Source organism: Salvelinus alpinus, chromosome 8 (assembly GCF_045679555.1).
Source record: "Salvelinus alpinus chromosome 8, SLU_Salpinus.1, whole genome shotgun sequence".
In the NCBI taxonomy this organism is placed as follows: Eukaryota; Metazoa; Chordata; class Actinopteri; order Salmoniformes; family Salmonidae; genus Salvelinus; species Salvelinus alpinus.
Window position 1 is genome coordinate 39,190 of NC_092093.1, and position 16,404 is coordinate 55,593.

The following is a 16,404-nucleotide window of genomic DNA, read 5'->3' on the forward strand; positions in this document are numbered from 1 at the left end:
CTATATAGGGCCCTGCTCCAAAGTATAAGTAGTGCACTATATAGGGCCCTGCTCCAAAGTAGTGCACTATATAGGGCCCTGCTCCAAAGTACTTAACTATATAGGGCCCTGCTCCAAAGTAGTGCACTATATAGGGCCCTGCTCCAAAGTAGTGCACTCTATAGGGCCCTGCTCCAAAGTAGTGCACTATATAGGGCCCTGCTCCAAAGTACTTAACTATATAGGGCCCTGCTCCAAAGTACTTAACTATATAGGGCCCTGCTCCAAAGTAGTGCACTATATAGGGCCCTGCTCCAAAGTAGTGCACTATATAGGGCCCTGCTCCAAAGTAGTGCACTATATAGGGCCCTGCTCCAAAGTAGTGCACTATATAGGGCCCTGCTCCAAAGTAGTGCACTATATAGGGCCTTACCCCAAAGTAGTGCACTATATAGGGCCCTGCTCCAAAGTACTAAACTATATAGGGCCCTGCTCCAAAGTACTTAACTATATAGGGCCCTGCTCCAAAATAGTGCACTATATAGGGCCCTGCTCCAAAGTAGTGCACGATATAGGGCCCTGCTCCAAAGTAGTGCACTATATAGGGCCCTGCTCCAAAGTAGTGCACTATATAGGGCCCTGCTCCAAAGTAGTGCACTATATAGGGCCTTACCCCAAAGTAGTGCACTATATAGGGCCCTGCTCCAAAGTACTTAACTATATAGGGCCCTGCTCCAAAGTAGTGCACTATATAGGGCCCTGCTCCAAAGTACTAAACTATATAGGGCCCTGCTCCAAAGTAGTGCACTATATAGGGCCCTGCTCCAAAGTACTAAACTATATAGGGCCCTGCTCCAAAGTACTTAACTATATAGGGCCCTGCTCCAAAGTAGTGCACTATATAGGGCCCTGCTCCAAAGTAGTGCACTATATAGGGCCCTGCTCCAAAGTACTAAACTATATAGGGCCCTGCTCCAAAGTAGTGCACTATATAGGGCCCTGCTCCAAAGTACTAAACTATATAGGGCCCTGCTCCAATGTAGTGCACTATATAGGGCCCTGCTCCAAAGTAGTGCACTATATAGGGCCTTACCCCAAAGTAGTGCACTATATAGGGCCCTGCTCCAAAGTACTTAACTATATAGGGCCCTGCTCCAAAGTACTTAACTATATAGGGCCCTGCTCCAAAGTAGTGCACTATATAGGGCCCTGCTCCAAAGTACTTAACTATATAGGGCCCTGCTCCAAAGTAGTGCACTATATAGGGCCCTGCTCCAAAGTACTAAACTATATAGGGCCCTGCTCCAAAGTAGTGCACTATATAGGGCCTTACCCCAAAGTAGTGCACTATATAGGGCCCTGCTCCAAAGTAGTGCACTATATAGGGCCCTGCTCCAAAGTACTAAACTATATAGGGCCCTGCTCCAAAGTAGTGCACTATATAGGGCCCTGCTCCAAAGTACTAAACTATATAGGGCCCTGCTCCAAAGTAGTGCACTATATAGGGCCCTGCTCCAAAGTAGTGCACTATATAGGGCCCTGCTCCAAAGTAGTGCACTATATAGGGCCCTGCTCCAAAGTAGTGCACTATATAGGGCCCTGCTCCAAAGTACTAAACTATATAGGGCCCTGCTCCAAAGTAGTGCACTATATAGGGCCCTGCTCCAAAGTACTAAACTATATAGGGCCCTGCTCCAAAGTACTAAACTATATAGGGCCCTGCTCCAAAGTACTTAACTATATAGGGCCCTGCTCCAAAGTAGTGCACTATATAGGGCCCTGCTCCAAAGTACTAAACTATATAGGGCCCTGCTCCAAAGTACTTAACTATATAGGGCCCTGCTCCAAAGTAGTGCACTATATAGGGCCCTGCTCCAAAGTACTAAACTATATAGGGCCCTGCTCCAAAGTAGTGCACTATATAGGGCCCTGCTCCAAAGTACTAAACTATATAGGGGCCTGCTCCAAAGTACTAAACTATATAGGGCCCTGCTCCAAAGTACTTAACTATATAGGGCCCTGCTCCAAAGTAGTGCACTATATAGGGCCCTGCTCCAAAGTACTTAACTATATAGGGCCCTGCTCCAAAGTACTAAACTATATAGGGCCCTGCTCCAAAGTACTTAACTATATAGGGCCCTGCTCCAAAGTACTAAACTATATAGGGCCCTGCTCCAAAGTACTAAACTATATAGGGCTCTGCTCCAAAGTACTAAACTACACAGGGCCCTGCTCCAAAGTACTAAACTATATAGGGCTCTGCTCCAAAGTACTAAACTACACAGGGCCCTGCTCCAAAGTACTAAACTACACAGGGCCCTGCTCCAAAGTACTAAACTATATAGGGCCCTGCTCCAAAGTACTAAACTATATAGGGCCCTGCTCCAAAGTAGTGCACTATATAGGGCCCTGCTCCAAAGTACTAAACTATATAGGGCTCTGCTCCAAAGTACTAAACTACACAGGGCCCTGCTCCAAAGTACTAAACTATATAGGGCCCTGCTCCAAAGTACTAAACTATATAGGGCCCTGCTCCAAAGTAGTGCACTATATAGGGCCCTGCTCCAAAGTACTAAACTATATAGGGCTCTGCTCCAAAGTACTAAACTACACAGGGCCCTGCTCCAAAGTACTAAACTATATAGGGCCCTGCTCCAAAGTAGTGCACTATATAGGGCCCTGCTCCAAAGTACTAAACTATATAGGGCCCTGCTCCAAAGTACTAAACTATATAGGGCCCTGCTCCAAAGTACTAAACTATATAGGGCCCTGCTCCAAAGTACTAAACTACACAGGGCCCTGCTCCAAAGTACTAAACTATATAGGGCCCTGCTCCAAAGTAGTGCACTATATAGGGCCCTGCTCCAAAGTACTAAACTATATAGGGCCCTGCTCCAAAGTACTAAACTATATAGGGCCCTGCTCCAAAGTACTTAACTATATAGGGCCCTGCTCCAAAGTACTAAACTATATAGGGCCCTGCTCCAAAGTACTAAACTATATAGGGCCCTGCTCCAAAGTACTAAACTATATAGGGCCCTGCTCCAAAGTACTAAACTATATAGGGCCCTGCTCCAAAGTAGTGCACTATATAGGGCTCTGCTCCAAAGTACTAAACTACACAGGGCCCTGCTCCAAAGTACTAAACTATATAGGGCCCTGCTCCAAAGTAGTGCACTATATAGGGCCCTGCTCCAAAGTACTAAACTATATAGGGCCCTGCTCCAAAGTACTAAACTATATAGGGCCCTGCTCCAAAGTAGTGCACTATATAGGGCCCTGCTCCAAAGGACTAAACTATATAGGGCTCTGCTCCAAAGGACTAAACTATATAGGGCCCTGCTCCAAAGTAGTGCACTATATAGGGCCCTGCTCCAAAGTAGTGCACTATATAGGGCCCTGCTCCAAAGTAGTGCACTATATAGGGCCCTGCTCCAAAGTACTTAACTATATAGGGCCCTGCTCCAAAGTAGTGCACTATATAGGGCCCTGCTCCAAAGTAGTGCACTATATAGGGCCCTGCTCCAAAGTAGTGCACTATATAGGGCCCTGCTCCAAAGTAGTGCACTATATAGGGCCCTGCTCCAAAGTACTTAACTATATAGGGCCCTGCTCCAAAGTAGTGCACTATATAGGGCCCTGCTCCAAAGTACTTAACTATATAGGGCCCTGCTCCAAAGTAGTGCACTATATAGGGCCCTGCTCCAAAGTACTTAACTATATAGGGCCCTGCTCCAAAGTAGTGCACTATATAGGGCCCTGCTCCAAAGTACTTAACTATATAGGGCCCTGCTCCAAAGTAGTGCACTATATAGGGCCCTGCTCCAAAGTACTTAACTATATAGGGCCCTGCTCCAAAGGACTAAACTATATAGGGCCCTGCTCCAAAGTACTTAACTATATAGGGCCCTGCTCCAAAGTAGTGCACTATATAGGGCCCTGCTCCAAAGTACTAAACTATATAGGGCCCTGCTCCAAAGTAGTGCACTATATAGGGCCCTGCTCCAAAGTAGTGCACTATATTGGGCCCTGCTCCAAAGTAGTGCACTATATTGGGCCCTGCTCCAAAGTAGTGCACTATATTGGGCCCTGCTCCAAAGTACTTAACTATATAGGGCCCTGCTCCAAAGGACTAAACTATATAGGGCCCTGCTCCAAAGTACTTAACTATATAGGGCCCTGCTCCAAAGTAGTGCACTATATAGGGCCCTGCTCCAAAGTACTTAACTATATAGGGCCCTGCTCCAAAGGACTAAACTATATAGGGCCCTGCTCCAAAGTACTTAACTATATAGGGCCCTGCTCCAAAGTAGTGCACTATATAGGGCCCTGCTCCAAAGTACTTAACTATATAGGGCCCTGCTCCAAAGGACTAAACTATATAGGGCCCTGCTCCAAAGTACTTAACTATATAGGGCCCTGCTCCAAAGTAGTGCACTATATAGGGCCCTGCTCCAAAGTACTAAACTATATAGGGCCCTGCTCCAAAGTAGTGCACTATATAGGGCCCTGCTCCAAAGTAGTGCACTATATTGGGCCCTGCTCCAAAGTAGTGCACTATATAGGGCCCTGCTCCAAAGTAGTGCACTATATTGGGCCCTGCTCCAAAGTAGAGCACGATATAGGGCCCTGCTCCAAAGTAGTGCACTATATAGGGCCCTGCTCCAAAGTAGTGCACTATATACAGGAGCCTTTATAGGAATGCTGAGAGAGAGGGGATGGCTTTCCTATGATCATTAAATACATGATATATTCAGATTATTATACTTTACAGGTCATTAAATACATGATATATTCAGATTATAATACATTACAGGTCATTAAATACATGATATATTCAGATTATAATACTTTACAGGTCATTAAATACATGATATATTCAGATTATAATACTTCACAGGTCATTAAATACATGATATATTCAGATTATAATACTTTACAGGTCATTAAATACATGATATATTCAGATTATAATACTTCACTGGTCATGCAGAGAAACACACAAGAAGCTTTACATGACACAATACACACTGCAGTATTTCAACACACACACGTATAAGAATCACACATTTAAAAAGATTTAATAAAATAGTTCTGTCTAAAAGGTGTTTTGGTGCCAACAGGTGCCTGGTCTCTCAGAGGGATGTGTGTGTCAGTCAGACTGGATCCAGTCCCCACTGTCCTGGTTGGGAAGGTGTAGTTATCATGCCTCTCCACACAGGGGTGCTGTTTCACACACTGCCTCAGCCTCGAACCCGGTCTTCTCCTCACAAACCTACAAACACAGGACACACACTGCTAGGTGGTGTATGTTTCGGGTGTGTTTAGTTGTGCTGAGTCTGTGGTGTGAGTCTGTGGTGAGTCTGTGGTGTGAATCTGTGTAGTGAGTCTCTGTGGTGAGTCTGTGTGGTGAGTCTGTGTAGTGAGTCTGTGTAGTGAGTCTGTGTGGTGAGTCTGTGTGGTGAGTCTGTGTGGTGAGTCTGTGTGGTGAGTCTCTGTGGTGAGTCTCTGTGGTGAGTCTCTGTGGTGAGTCTCTGTGGTGAGTCTGTGTGGTGAGTCTCTGTGGTGAGTCTCTGTGGTGAGTCTGTGTGGTGAGTCTCTGTGGTGAGTCTGTGTGGTGAGTCTGTGTGGTGAGTCTGTGTGGTGAGTCTGTGTGGTGAGTCTCTGTGGTGAGTCTCTGTGGTGAGTCTGTGTGTGCGGTGGTTACTTGTGGCTCTGTGGTGTCTTCAGTACTAGAATGTGTGTAGAGGGATCTCCTGTCCGTGTTCTTCAGCAGGGCTCTGGAAACAAGACGCAACGAAGGAATCTCCTTCTCCGGCACACCTACACAAACACACGATATATAATCATCTATTTACACAAACACACGATATATAATCATGTACCTACAGAGAGAGAGAGAGTGAGTGTGTGTGTGTGTGTGTGTGAGTGTGTGTGTGTGTGTGTGTGTACCTAGGTGTCTGCGGAGGCCAGGTTTCAGGAGTCTCCAGACCCTCATGGTAGTTGACTCCTCCCAGCTGCCAGAGGAGGCGGGGTTAAGGCCAGCAGTGGGCGTGTCTGTGGTTGACTCCGCCCTCCTGATGGGGATACGGCTGGCCCGAGGCTGCAGCTCACACCTGGACAGACAGACAGGTAGATTGATAGAGGTTAAGACAGGTAACAGACAGACAGATAGACAGACAGACGTTAGACAGGTAAGAGACAGACAGGTACAGTTGAAGTTGGAAGTTTACATACACCTTAGACAATAACATTTTAACTCAGTTTTTCACAATTCCTGACATTTAATCCCTGTAAAAATTCCCTGTCTGATACTATTGTACCAGTTTCCTCCAGCATCTTCAAAAGGTCCTTTGCTGTTGTTCTGGGATTGATTTGCACCCCTCGCACCAAAGTACGTTCATCTCTGCTTGTTAACAAGAAATTTGTGGAGTGGTTGAAAAACAAGTTTTAACCTCTCTGGTACAAGTGGGACGGTAGCGTCCCACCTCGACAACAGCCAGTGAAATTGCAGGGCGCCAAATTCAAAACAACAGAAATCCCATAATTAAGATTTGAACTTGTCCATGTAGACCAGGCCTGAGCAAAGGACCGGGGGCCGTATGTGGCCCGCGACCTGATTCAATACAGTTGGAAGGAAGAGTAGCTGCTGTCTTGGCAGGAACTAATGGGGATCCATAATAAACCCCAGGAAGAGTAGCTGCTGGCTTGGCAGGAACTAATGGGGATCCATAATAAACCCCAGGAAGTGTAGCTGCTGCCTTGGCAGGAACTAATGGGGATCCATAATAAACCCCAGGAAGAGTAGCTGCTGCCTTGGCAGGAACTAATGGGGATCCATAATAAACCCCAGGAAGAGTAGCTGCTGCCTTGGCAGGAACTAATGGGGATCCATAATAAACCCCAGGAAGAGTAGCTGCTGTCTTGACAGGAACTAATGAGGATCCATAATAAACCCCAGGAAGAGTAACTGCTGCCTTGGCAGGAACTAATGAGGATCCATAATAAACCCCAGGAAGTGTAGCTGCTGCCTTGACAGGAACTAATGGGGATCCATAATAAACCCCAGGAAGAGTAGCTGCTGCCTTGGCAGGAACTAATGGGGATCCATAATAAACCCCAGGAAGAGTAGCTGCTGCCTTGGCAGGAACTAATGGGGATCCATAATAAACCCCAGGAAGAGTAGCTGCTGCCTTAACAGGAACTAATGGGGATCCATAATAAACCCCAGGAAGAGTAGCTGCTGTCTTGGCAGGAACTAATGGGGATCCATAATAAACCCCAGGAAGAGTAGCTGCTGCCTTGGCAGGAACTAATGGGGATCCATAATAAACCCCAGGAAGAGTAGCTGCTGCCTTGGCAGGAACTAATGGGGATCCATAATAAACCCCAGGAGGAGTAGCTGCTGTATTGACAGGAACTAATGGGGATCCATAATAAACCCCAGGAAGAGTAGCTGCTGTATTGGCAGGAACTAATGGGGATCCATAATAAACCCCAGGAAGAGTAGCTGCTGCTTTGGTAGGAACTAATGGGGATCCATAATAAACCCCAGGAAGAGTAGCCACTGCCTTGGCAGGAACTAATGGGGATCCATAATAAACCCCAGGAAGAGTAGCTGCTGCCTTAACAGGAACTAATGGGGATCCATAATAAACCCCAGGAAGAGTAGCTGCTGCCTTAACAGGAACTAATGGGGATCCATAATAAACCCCAGGAAGAGTAGCTGCTGTCTTGGCAGGAACTAATGGGGATCCATAATAAACCCCAGGAAGAGTAGCTGCTGCCTTGGCAGGAACTAATGGGGATCCATAATAAACCCCAGGAAGAGTAGCTGCTGCCTTGGCAGGAACTAATGGGGATCCATAATAAACCCCAGGAGGAGTAGCTGCTGTATTGACAGGAACTAATGGGGATCCATAATAAACCCCAGGAAGAGTAGCTGCTGTATTGGCAGGAACTAATGGGGATCCATAATAAACCCCAGGAAGAGTAGCTGCTGCTTTGGTAGGAACTAATGGGGATCCATAATAAACCCCAGGAAGAGTAGCCACTGCCTTGGCAGGAACTAATGGGGATCCATAATAAACCCCAGGAAGAGTAGCCGCTGCCTTGGCAGGAACTAATGGGGATCCATAATAAACCCCAGGAAGAGTAGCTGCTGCCTTGGCAGGAACTAATGGGGATCCATAATAAACCCCAGGAAGAGTAGCTGCTGCCTTGGCAGGAACAAATGGGGATCCATAATAAACCCCAGGAAGAGTAGCTGCTGCTTTGGCAGGAACTAATGGGGATCCATAATAAACCCCAGGAAGAGTAGCTGCTGCCTTGGCAGGAACAAATGGGGATCCATAATAAACCCCAGGAAGAGTAGCTGCTGCTTTGGCAGGAACTAATGGGGATCCATAATAAACCCCAGGAAGAGTAGCTGCTGCCTTGGCAGGAACTAATGGGGATCCATAATAAACCCCAGGAAGAGTAGCTGCTGCCTTGGCAGGAACTAAATGGGGATCCATAATAAACCCCAGGAAGAGTAGCTGCTGCTTTGGCAGGAACTAATGGGGATCCATAATAAACCCCAGGAAGAGTAGCTGCTGCCTTGGCAGGAACAAATGGGGATCCATAATAAACCCCAGGAAGAGTAGCTGCTGCTTTGTCAGGAACTAATGGGGATCCATAATAAACCCCAGGAAGAGTAGCTGCTGCCTTGGCAGGAACTAATGGGGATCCATAATAAACCCCAGGAAGAGTAGCTGCTGCCTTGGCAGGAACTAAATGGGGATCCATAATAAACCCCAGGAAGAGTAGCTGCTGCCTTGGCAGGAACTAATGGGGATCCATAATAAACCCCAGGAAGAGTAGCTGGTGCCTTGGCAGGAACTAATGGGGATCCATAATAAACCCCAGGAAGAGTAGCTGCTGCCTTGGCAGGAACAAATGGGGATCCATAATAAACCCCAGGAAGAGTAGCTGCTGCTTTGGCAGGAACTAATGGGGATCCATAATAAACCCCAGGAAGAGTAGCTGCTGCCTTGGCAGGAACAAATGGGGATCCATAATAAACCCCAGGAAGAGTAGCTGCTGCTTTGTCAGGAACTAATGGGGATCCATAATAAACCCCAGGAAGAGTAGCTGCTGCCTTGGCAGGAACTAATGGGGATCCATAATAAACCCCAGGAAGAGTAGCTGCTGCCTTGGCAGGAACTAAATGGGGATCCATAATAAACCCCAGGAAGAGTAGCTGCTGCTTTGGCAGGAACTAATGGGGATCCATAATAAACCCCAGGAAGAGTAGCTGCTGCCTTGGCAGGAACAAATGGGGATCCATAATAAACCCCAGGAAGAGTAGCTGCTGCTTTGTCAGGAACTAATGGGGATCCATAATAAACCCCAGGAAGAGTAGCTGCTGCCTTGGCAGGAACTAATGGGGATCCATAATAAACCCCAGGAAGAGTAGCTGCTGCCTTGGCAGGAACTAAATGGGGATCCATAATAAACCCCAGGAAGAGTAGCTGCTGCCTTGGCAGGAACTAATGGGGATCCATAATAAACCCCAGGAAGAGTAGCTGCTGCCTTGGCAGGAACAAATGGGGATCCATAATAAACCCCAGGAAGAGTAGCTGCTGCTTTGTCAGGAACTAATGGGGATCCATAATAAACCCCAGGAAGAGTAGCTGCTGCCTTGGCAGGAACTAATGGGGATCCATAATAAACCCCAGGAAGAGTAGCTGCTGCCTTGGCAGGAACTAATGGGGATCCATAATAAACCCCAGGAAGAGTAGCTGCTGCCTTAACAGGAACTAATGGGGATCCATAATAAACCCCAGGAAGAGTAGCTGCTGTCTTGGCAGGAACTAATGGGGATCCATAATAAACCCCAGGAAGAGTAGCTGCTGCCTTGGCAGGAACTAATGGGGATCCATAATAAACCCCAGGAAGAGTAGCTGCTGCCTTGGCAGGAACTAATGGGGATCCATAATAAACCCCAGGAGGAGTAGCTGCTGTATTGACAGGAACTAATGGGGATCCATAATAAACCCCAGGAAGAGTAGCTGCTGTATTGGCAGGAACTAATGGGGATCCATAATAAACCCCAGGAAGAGTAGCTGCTGCTTTGGTAGGAACTAATGGGGATCCATAATAAACCCCAGGAAGAGTAGCCACTGCCTTGGCAGGAACTAATGGGGATCCATAATAAACCCCAGGAAGAGTAGCCACTGCCTTGGCAGGAACTAATGGGGATCCATAATAAACCCCAGGAAGAGTAGCTGCTGCCTTGGCAGGAACTAATGGGGATCCTTAATAAACCCCAGGAAGAGTAGCTGCTGTCTTGGCAGGAACTAATGGGGATCCATAATAAACCCCAGGAAGAGTAGCTGCTGCTTTGGCAGGAACTAATGGGGATCCATAATAAACCCCAGGAAGAGTAGCTGCTGCCTTGGCAGGAACTAATGGGGATCCATAATAAACCCCAGGAGGAGTAGCTGCTGTATTGACAGGAACTAATGGGGATCCATAATAAACCCCAGGAAGAGTAGCTGCTGTATTGGCAGGAACTAATGGGGATCCATAATAAACCCCAGGAAGAGTAGCTGCTGCTTTGGTAGGAACTAATGGGGATCCATAATAAACCCCAGGAAGAGTAGCCACTGCCTTGGCAGGAACTAATGGGGATCCATAATAAACCCCAGGAAGAGTAGCCACTGCCTTGGCAGGAACTAATGGGGATCCATAATAAACCCCAGGAAGAGTAGCTGCTGCCTTGGCAGGAACTAATGGGGATCCATAATAAACCCCAGGAAGAGTAGCTGCTGCTTTGGCAGGAACTAATGGGGATCCATAATAAACCCCAGGAAGAGTAGCTGCTGCCTTGGCAGGAACAAATGGGGATCCATAATAAACCCCAGGAAGAGTAGCTGCTGCTTTGTCAGGAACTAATGGGGATCCATAATAAACCCCAGGAAGAGTAGCTGCTGCCTTGGCAGGAACTAATGGGGATCCATAATAAACCCCAGGAAGAGTAGCTGCTGCCTTGGCAGGAACAAATGGGGATCCATAATAAACCCCAGGAAGAGTAGCTGCTGCTTTGGCAGGAACTAATGGGGATCCATAATAAACCCCAGGAAGAGTAGCTGCTGCCTTGGCAGGAACAAATGGGGATCCATAATAAACCCCAGGAAGAGTAGCTGCTGCTTTGTCAGGAACTAATGGGGATCCATAATAAACCCCAGGAAGAGTAGCTGCTGCCTTGGCAGGAACTAATGGGGATCCATAATAAACCCCAGGAAGAGTAGCTGCTGCCTTGGCAGGAACTAAATGGGGATCCATAATAAACCCCAGGAAGAGTAGCTGCTGCTTTGGCAGGAACTAATGGGGATCCATAATAAACCCCAGGAAGAGTAGCTGCTGCCTTGGCAGGAACAAATGGGGATCCATAATAAACCCCAGGAAGAGTAGCTGCTGCTTTGTCAGGAACTAATGGGGATCCATAATAAACCCCAGGAAGAGTAGCTGCTGCCTTGGCAGGAACTAATGGGGATCCATAATAAACCCCAGGAAGAGTAGCTGCTGCCTTGGCAGGAACTAAATGGGGATCCATAATAAACCCCAGGAAGAGTAGCTGCTGCCTTGGCAGGAACTAATGGGGATCCATAATAAACCCCAGGAAGAGTAGCTGCTGCCTTGGCAGGAACAAATGGGGATCCATAATAAACCCCAGGAAGAGTAGCTGCTGCTTTGTCAGGAACTAATGGGGATCCATAATAAACCCCAGGAAGAGTAGCTGCTGCCTTGGCAGGAACTAATGGGGATCCATAATAAACCCCAGGAAGAGTAGCTGCTGCCTTGGCAGGAACTAATGGGGATCCATAATAAACCCCAGGAAGAGTAGCTGCTGCCTTAACAGGAACTAATGGGGATCCATAATAAACCCCAGGAAGAGTAGCTGCTGTCTTGGCAGGAACTAATGGGGATCCATAATAAACCCCAGGAAGAGTAGCTGCTGCCTTGGCAGGAACTAATGGGGATCCATAATAAACCCCAGGAAGAGTAGCTGCTGCCTTGGCAGGAACTAATGGGGATCCATAATAAACCCCAGGAAGAGTAGCTGCTGCCTTGTCAGGAACTAATGGGGATCCATAATAAACCCCAGGAAGAGTAGCTGCTGCCTTGGCAGGAACTAATGGGGATCCATAATAAACCCCAGGAAGAGTAGCTGCTGCCTTGGCAGGAACTAAATGGGGATCCATAATAAACCCCAGGAAGAGTAGCTGCTGCTTTGGCAGGAACTAATGGGGATCCATAATAAACCCCAGGAAGAGTAGCTGCTGCCTTGGCAGGAACAAATGGGGATCCATAATAAACCCCAGGAAGAGTAGCTGCTGCTTTGTCAGGAACTAATGGGGATCCATAATAAACCCCAGGAAGAGTAGCTGCTGCCTTGGCAGGAACTAATGGGGATCCATAATAAACCCCAGGAAGAGTAGCTGCTGCCTTGGCAGGAACTAAATGGGGATCCATAATAAACCCCAGGAAGAGTAGCTGCTGCCTTGGCAGGAACTAATGGGGATCCATAATAAACCCCAGGAAGAGTAGCTGCTGCCTTGGCAGGAACTAATGGGGATCCATAATAAATACAAATACATATATAAAAACAAATAGACAGACAGGTAAGAGACAGACAGCTAGACAAACAGACAGGTAGGTAGACAGGTTAGACAGGTAGATAGAGGTTAGACAGACAGACAGACAGACAGACAGACAGACAGACAGACAGACAGACAGACGTTAAACAGGTAAGAGAGAGACAGACAGACTGGTAGGTAGATAGAGGTTAGACAGGTAAGACAGACAGACAAGTAGATAGATAGGGGTTAGACAGGTAAGACAAACAGGTAGATAGAGGTTAGACAGGTAAGACAGACAGACAGGTAGGTAGATAGATGTTAGACAGGTAAGACAGACAGACAGGTAGGTAGATAGAGGTTAGACAGGTAAGACAGACAGACAGGTAGGTAGATAGAGGTTAGACAGGTAAGACAGACAGACAGGTAGGTAGATAAAGGATATACAGATAAGACAGACAGACAGGTAGGTAGGTAAAGGATAGACAGATAAGACAGACAGACAGGTAGGTAGATAAAGGATAGACAGATAGACAGGTAGGTAGATAAAGGATAGACAGATAAGACAGGTAAGAGACAGAGGAGAGAGAGAGTAAGAGACACGGCTCACAACAGTTTCTTACATATGACACACACACACACACACCTCCCCACTGACACACAGGTACACACACACACACACACACACACACACACACACACACACACACACACACACACACACACACACACACACACACACACACACACACACACACACACACACACACACACACACACACACACACACAGTGTTACCTGGTGTACTTGATGGAGGACAGGATGTTCAGAGGTCCCTCTTTCCCAGCAGCCTGACACACAGAAAGAGAGACAGACAGGAGAAACTGTTAGTGGGGTGTCTGTGTGCATGAGGCGTGTGTGTGTGTGTGTGTGTGTGTGTGTGTGTGTGTGTGTGTGTGTGTGTGTGTGTGTGTGTGTGTGTGTGTGTGTGCATGAGGCGTGTGTGTGTGTGTGTCTGTGTATGTGTGTGTGTGTGTGTGTATGTGTGTGTGTATGTGTGTGTGTGTGTGTGTCGGTGGGGAGGTGTGTGTGTGTGTGTGTGTACCTGTGTGTCAGTGGGGAGGTGTGTATGTGTGTACCTGTGTGTTTGGTCGTCCCGGCCGGATAGGGAACTCTCTCCTCCCCACCACCCCCAGCACGTCTGGACAGCTGTAGCCTAGCAACCACAGGGAGGGGCTGGACGTCACATACAACCAGGAAGTGACGTATCAGGAGAATGAAGCACGTCAATCAGTCCACACACACAATGACCATCATTCATTACTGGGCTGACTGACAGCTCTCTCACCCAATCACAGACCGCATCCTCCCAGCCGATTGGTGAAGTCAGTGGTCCAGGGTTGTCATGGCTGCATCACTGACAGTTCACTAGCTGGATTCTAGCTCATAGTCTTCGTCAGTGTGTGTGTGTGTGTGTGTGTGTGTGTGTGTGTGTGTGTGTGTGTGTGTGTGTGTGTGTGTGTGTGTGTGTGTGTGTGTGTGTGTGTGTGTGTGTAATGATAACATTTTCACACATGAAGGCCTACAGTTTGCACAATTCACTACACTACGGATCTCTGTCACAGACATAAGGTCTATTAACCAATCAGAGAGGCGTGAGGGACAATCTCCTCCTGTCTAGAGTCTAGGTTATGTTCCTATCCAGTCTCCTCCTGTCTAGAGTCTAGGTTATGTTCCTATCCAGTCTCCTCCTGTCTAGAGTCTAGGTTATGTTCCTATCCAGTCTCCTCCTGTCTAGAGTCTAGGTTATGTTCCTATCCAGTCTCCTCCTGTCTAGAGTCTAGGTTATGTTCCTATCCAGTCTCCTCCTGTCTAGAGTCTAGGTTATGTTCCCATCCAGTCTCCTCCTGTCTAGAGTCTAGGTTATGTTCCCATCCAGTCTCCTCCTGTCTAGAGTCTAGGTTATGTTCCCATCCAGTCTCCTACTGTCTAGAGTCTAGGTTATGTTCCTATCCAGTCTCCTCCTGTCTAGAGTCTAGGTTATGTTCCTATCCAGTCTCCTCCTGTCTAGAGTCTAGGTTATGTTCCTATCCAGTCTCCTCCTGTCTAGAGTCTAGGTTATGTTCCTATCCAGTCTCCTCCTGTCTAGAGTCTAGGTTATGTTCCTATCCAGTCTCCTCCTGTCTAGAGTCTAGGTTATGTTCCTATCCAGTCTCCTCCTGTCTAGAGTCTAGGTTATGTTCCTATCCAGTCTCCTCCTGTCTAGAGTCTAGGTTATGTTCCTATCCAGTCTCCTCCTGTCTAGAGTCTAGGTTATGTTCCTATCCAGTCTCCTCCTGTCTAGAGTCTAGGTTATGTTCCTATCCAGTCTCCTCCTGTCTAGAGTCTAGGTTATGTTCCTATCCAGTCTCCTCCTGTCTAGAGTCTAGGTTATGTTCCTATCCAGTCTCCTCCTGTCTAGAGTCTTGGTTATGTTCCTATCCAGTCTCCTACTATCTAGAGTCTAGGTTATGTTCCCATCCAGTCTCCTACTGTCTAGAGTCTAGGTTATGTTCCCATCCAGTCTCCTCCTGTCTAGAGTCTAGGTTATGTTCCTATCCAGTCTCCTCCTGTCTAGAGTCTAGGTTATGTTCCTATCCAGTCTCCTCCTGTCTAGAGTCTAGGTTATGTTCCTATCCAGTCTCCTGTCTAGAGTCTAGGTTATGTTCCCATCCAGTCTCCTACTGTCTAGAGTCTAGGTTATGTTCCTATCCAGTCTCCTCCTGTCTAGAGTCTAGGTTATGTTCCTATCCAGTCTCCTCCTGTCTAGAGTCTAGGTTATGTTCCTATATAGTCTCCTCCTGTCTAGAGTCTAGGTTATGTTCCTATCCAGTCTCCTCCTGTCTAGAGTCTAGGTTATGTTCCCATCCAGTCTCCTCCTGTCTAGAGTCTAGGTTATGTTCCTATCCAGTCTCCTCCTGTCTAGAGTCTAGGTTATGTTCCTATCCAGTCTCCTCCTGTCTAGAGTCTAGGTTATGTTCCTATATAGTCTCCTCCTGTCTAGAGTCTAGGTTATGTTCCCATCCAGTCTCCTCCTGTCTAGAGTCTAGGTTATGTTCCTATCCAGTCTCCTCCTGTCTAGAGTCTAGGTTATGTTCCCATCCAGTCTCCTACTGTCTAGAGTCTAGGTTATGTTCCTATCCAGTCTCCTCCTGTCTAGAGTCTAGGTTATGTTCCCATCCAGTCTCCTACTGTCTAGAGTCTAGGTTATGTTCCCATCCAGTCTCCTCCTGTCTAGAGTCTAGGTTATGTTCCTATCCAGTCTCCTCCTGTCTAGAGTCTAGGTTATGTTCCCATCCAGTCTCCTCCTGTCTAGAGTCTAGGTTATGTTCCTATCCAGTCTCCTCCTGTCTAGAGTCTAGGTTATGTTCCCATCCAGTCTCCTCCTGTCTAGAGTCTAGGTTATGTTCCTATCCAGTCTCCTACTGTCTAGAGTCTAGGTTATGTTCCTATCCAGTCTCCTCCTGTCTAGAGTCTAGGTTATGTTCCTATCCAGTCTCCTCCTGTCTAGAGTCTAGGTTATGTTCCTATCCAGTCTCCTCCTGTCCTAGAGTCTAGGTTATGTTCCTATCCAGTCTCCTCCTGTCTAGAGTCTAGGTTATGTTCCTATCCAGTCTCCTCCTGTCTAGAGTCTAGGTTATGTTCCTATCCAGTCTCCTCCTGTCTAGAGTCTAGGTTATGTTCCCATCCAGTCTCCTACTGTCTAGAGTCTAGGTTATGTTCCTATCCAGTCTCCTCCTGTCTAGAGTCTAGGTTATGTTCC

At 47.2% G+C, this 16,404-nt stretch overlaps 1 protein-coding gene across 5 annotated transcripts in view; it reads right to left on the bottom strand.

Moving 5' to 3' along the window:
• Positions 1 to 4,838: 4,838 nt before the first annotated feature.
• The window catches only part of agbl5 (AGBL carboxypeptidase 5), a 64,081-nt gene continuing 52,515 nt past the window's right edge, over positions 4,839 to 16,404 (bottom strand). For all 5 annotated transcript variants that reach the window (XM_071412368.1, XM_071412369.1, XM_071412365.1 and 2 more), the window contains 5 exons: positions 13,742 to 13,818; positions 13,401 to 13,453; positions 5,932 to 6,095; positions 5,687 to 5,802; positions 4,839 to 5,254 (listed from right to left, as the gene is read on the bottom strand). In XM_071412368.1, coding sequence (XP_071268469.1) covers positions 5,183 to 5,254; positions 5,687 to 5,802; positions 5,932 to 6,095; positions 13,401 to 13,453; positions 13,742 to 13,818 — 482 coding nt within the window. In that variant the 3' untranslated portion in view covers positions 4,839 to 5,182. The remainder of the gene's footprint in view (positions 5,255 to 5,686; positions 5,803 to 5,931; positions 6,096 to 13,400; positions 13,454 to 13,741; positions 13,819 to 16,404) is intronic.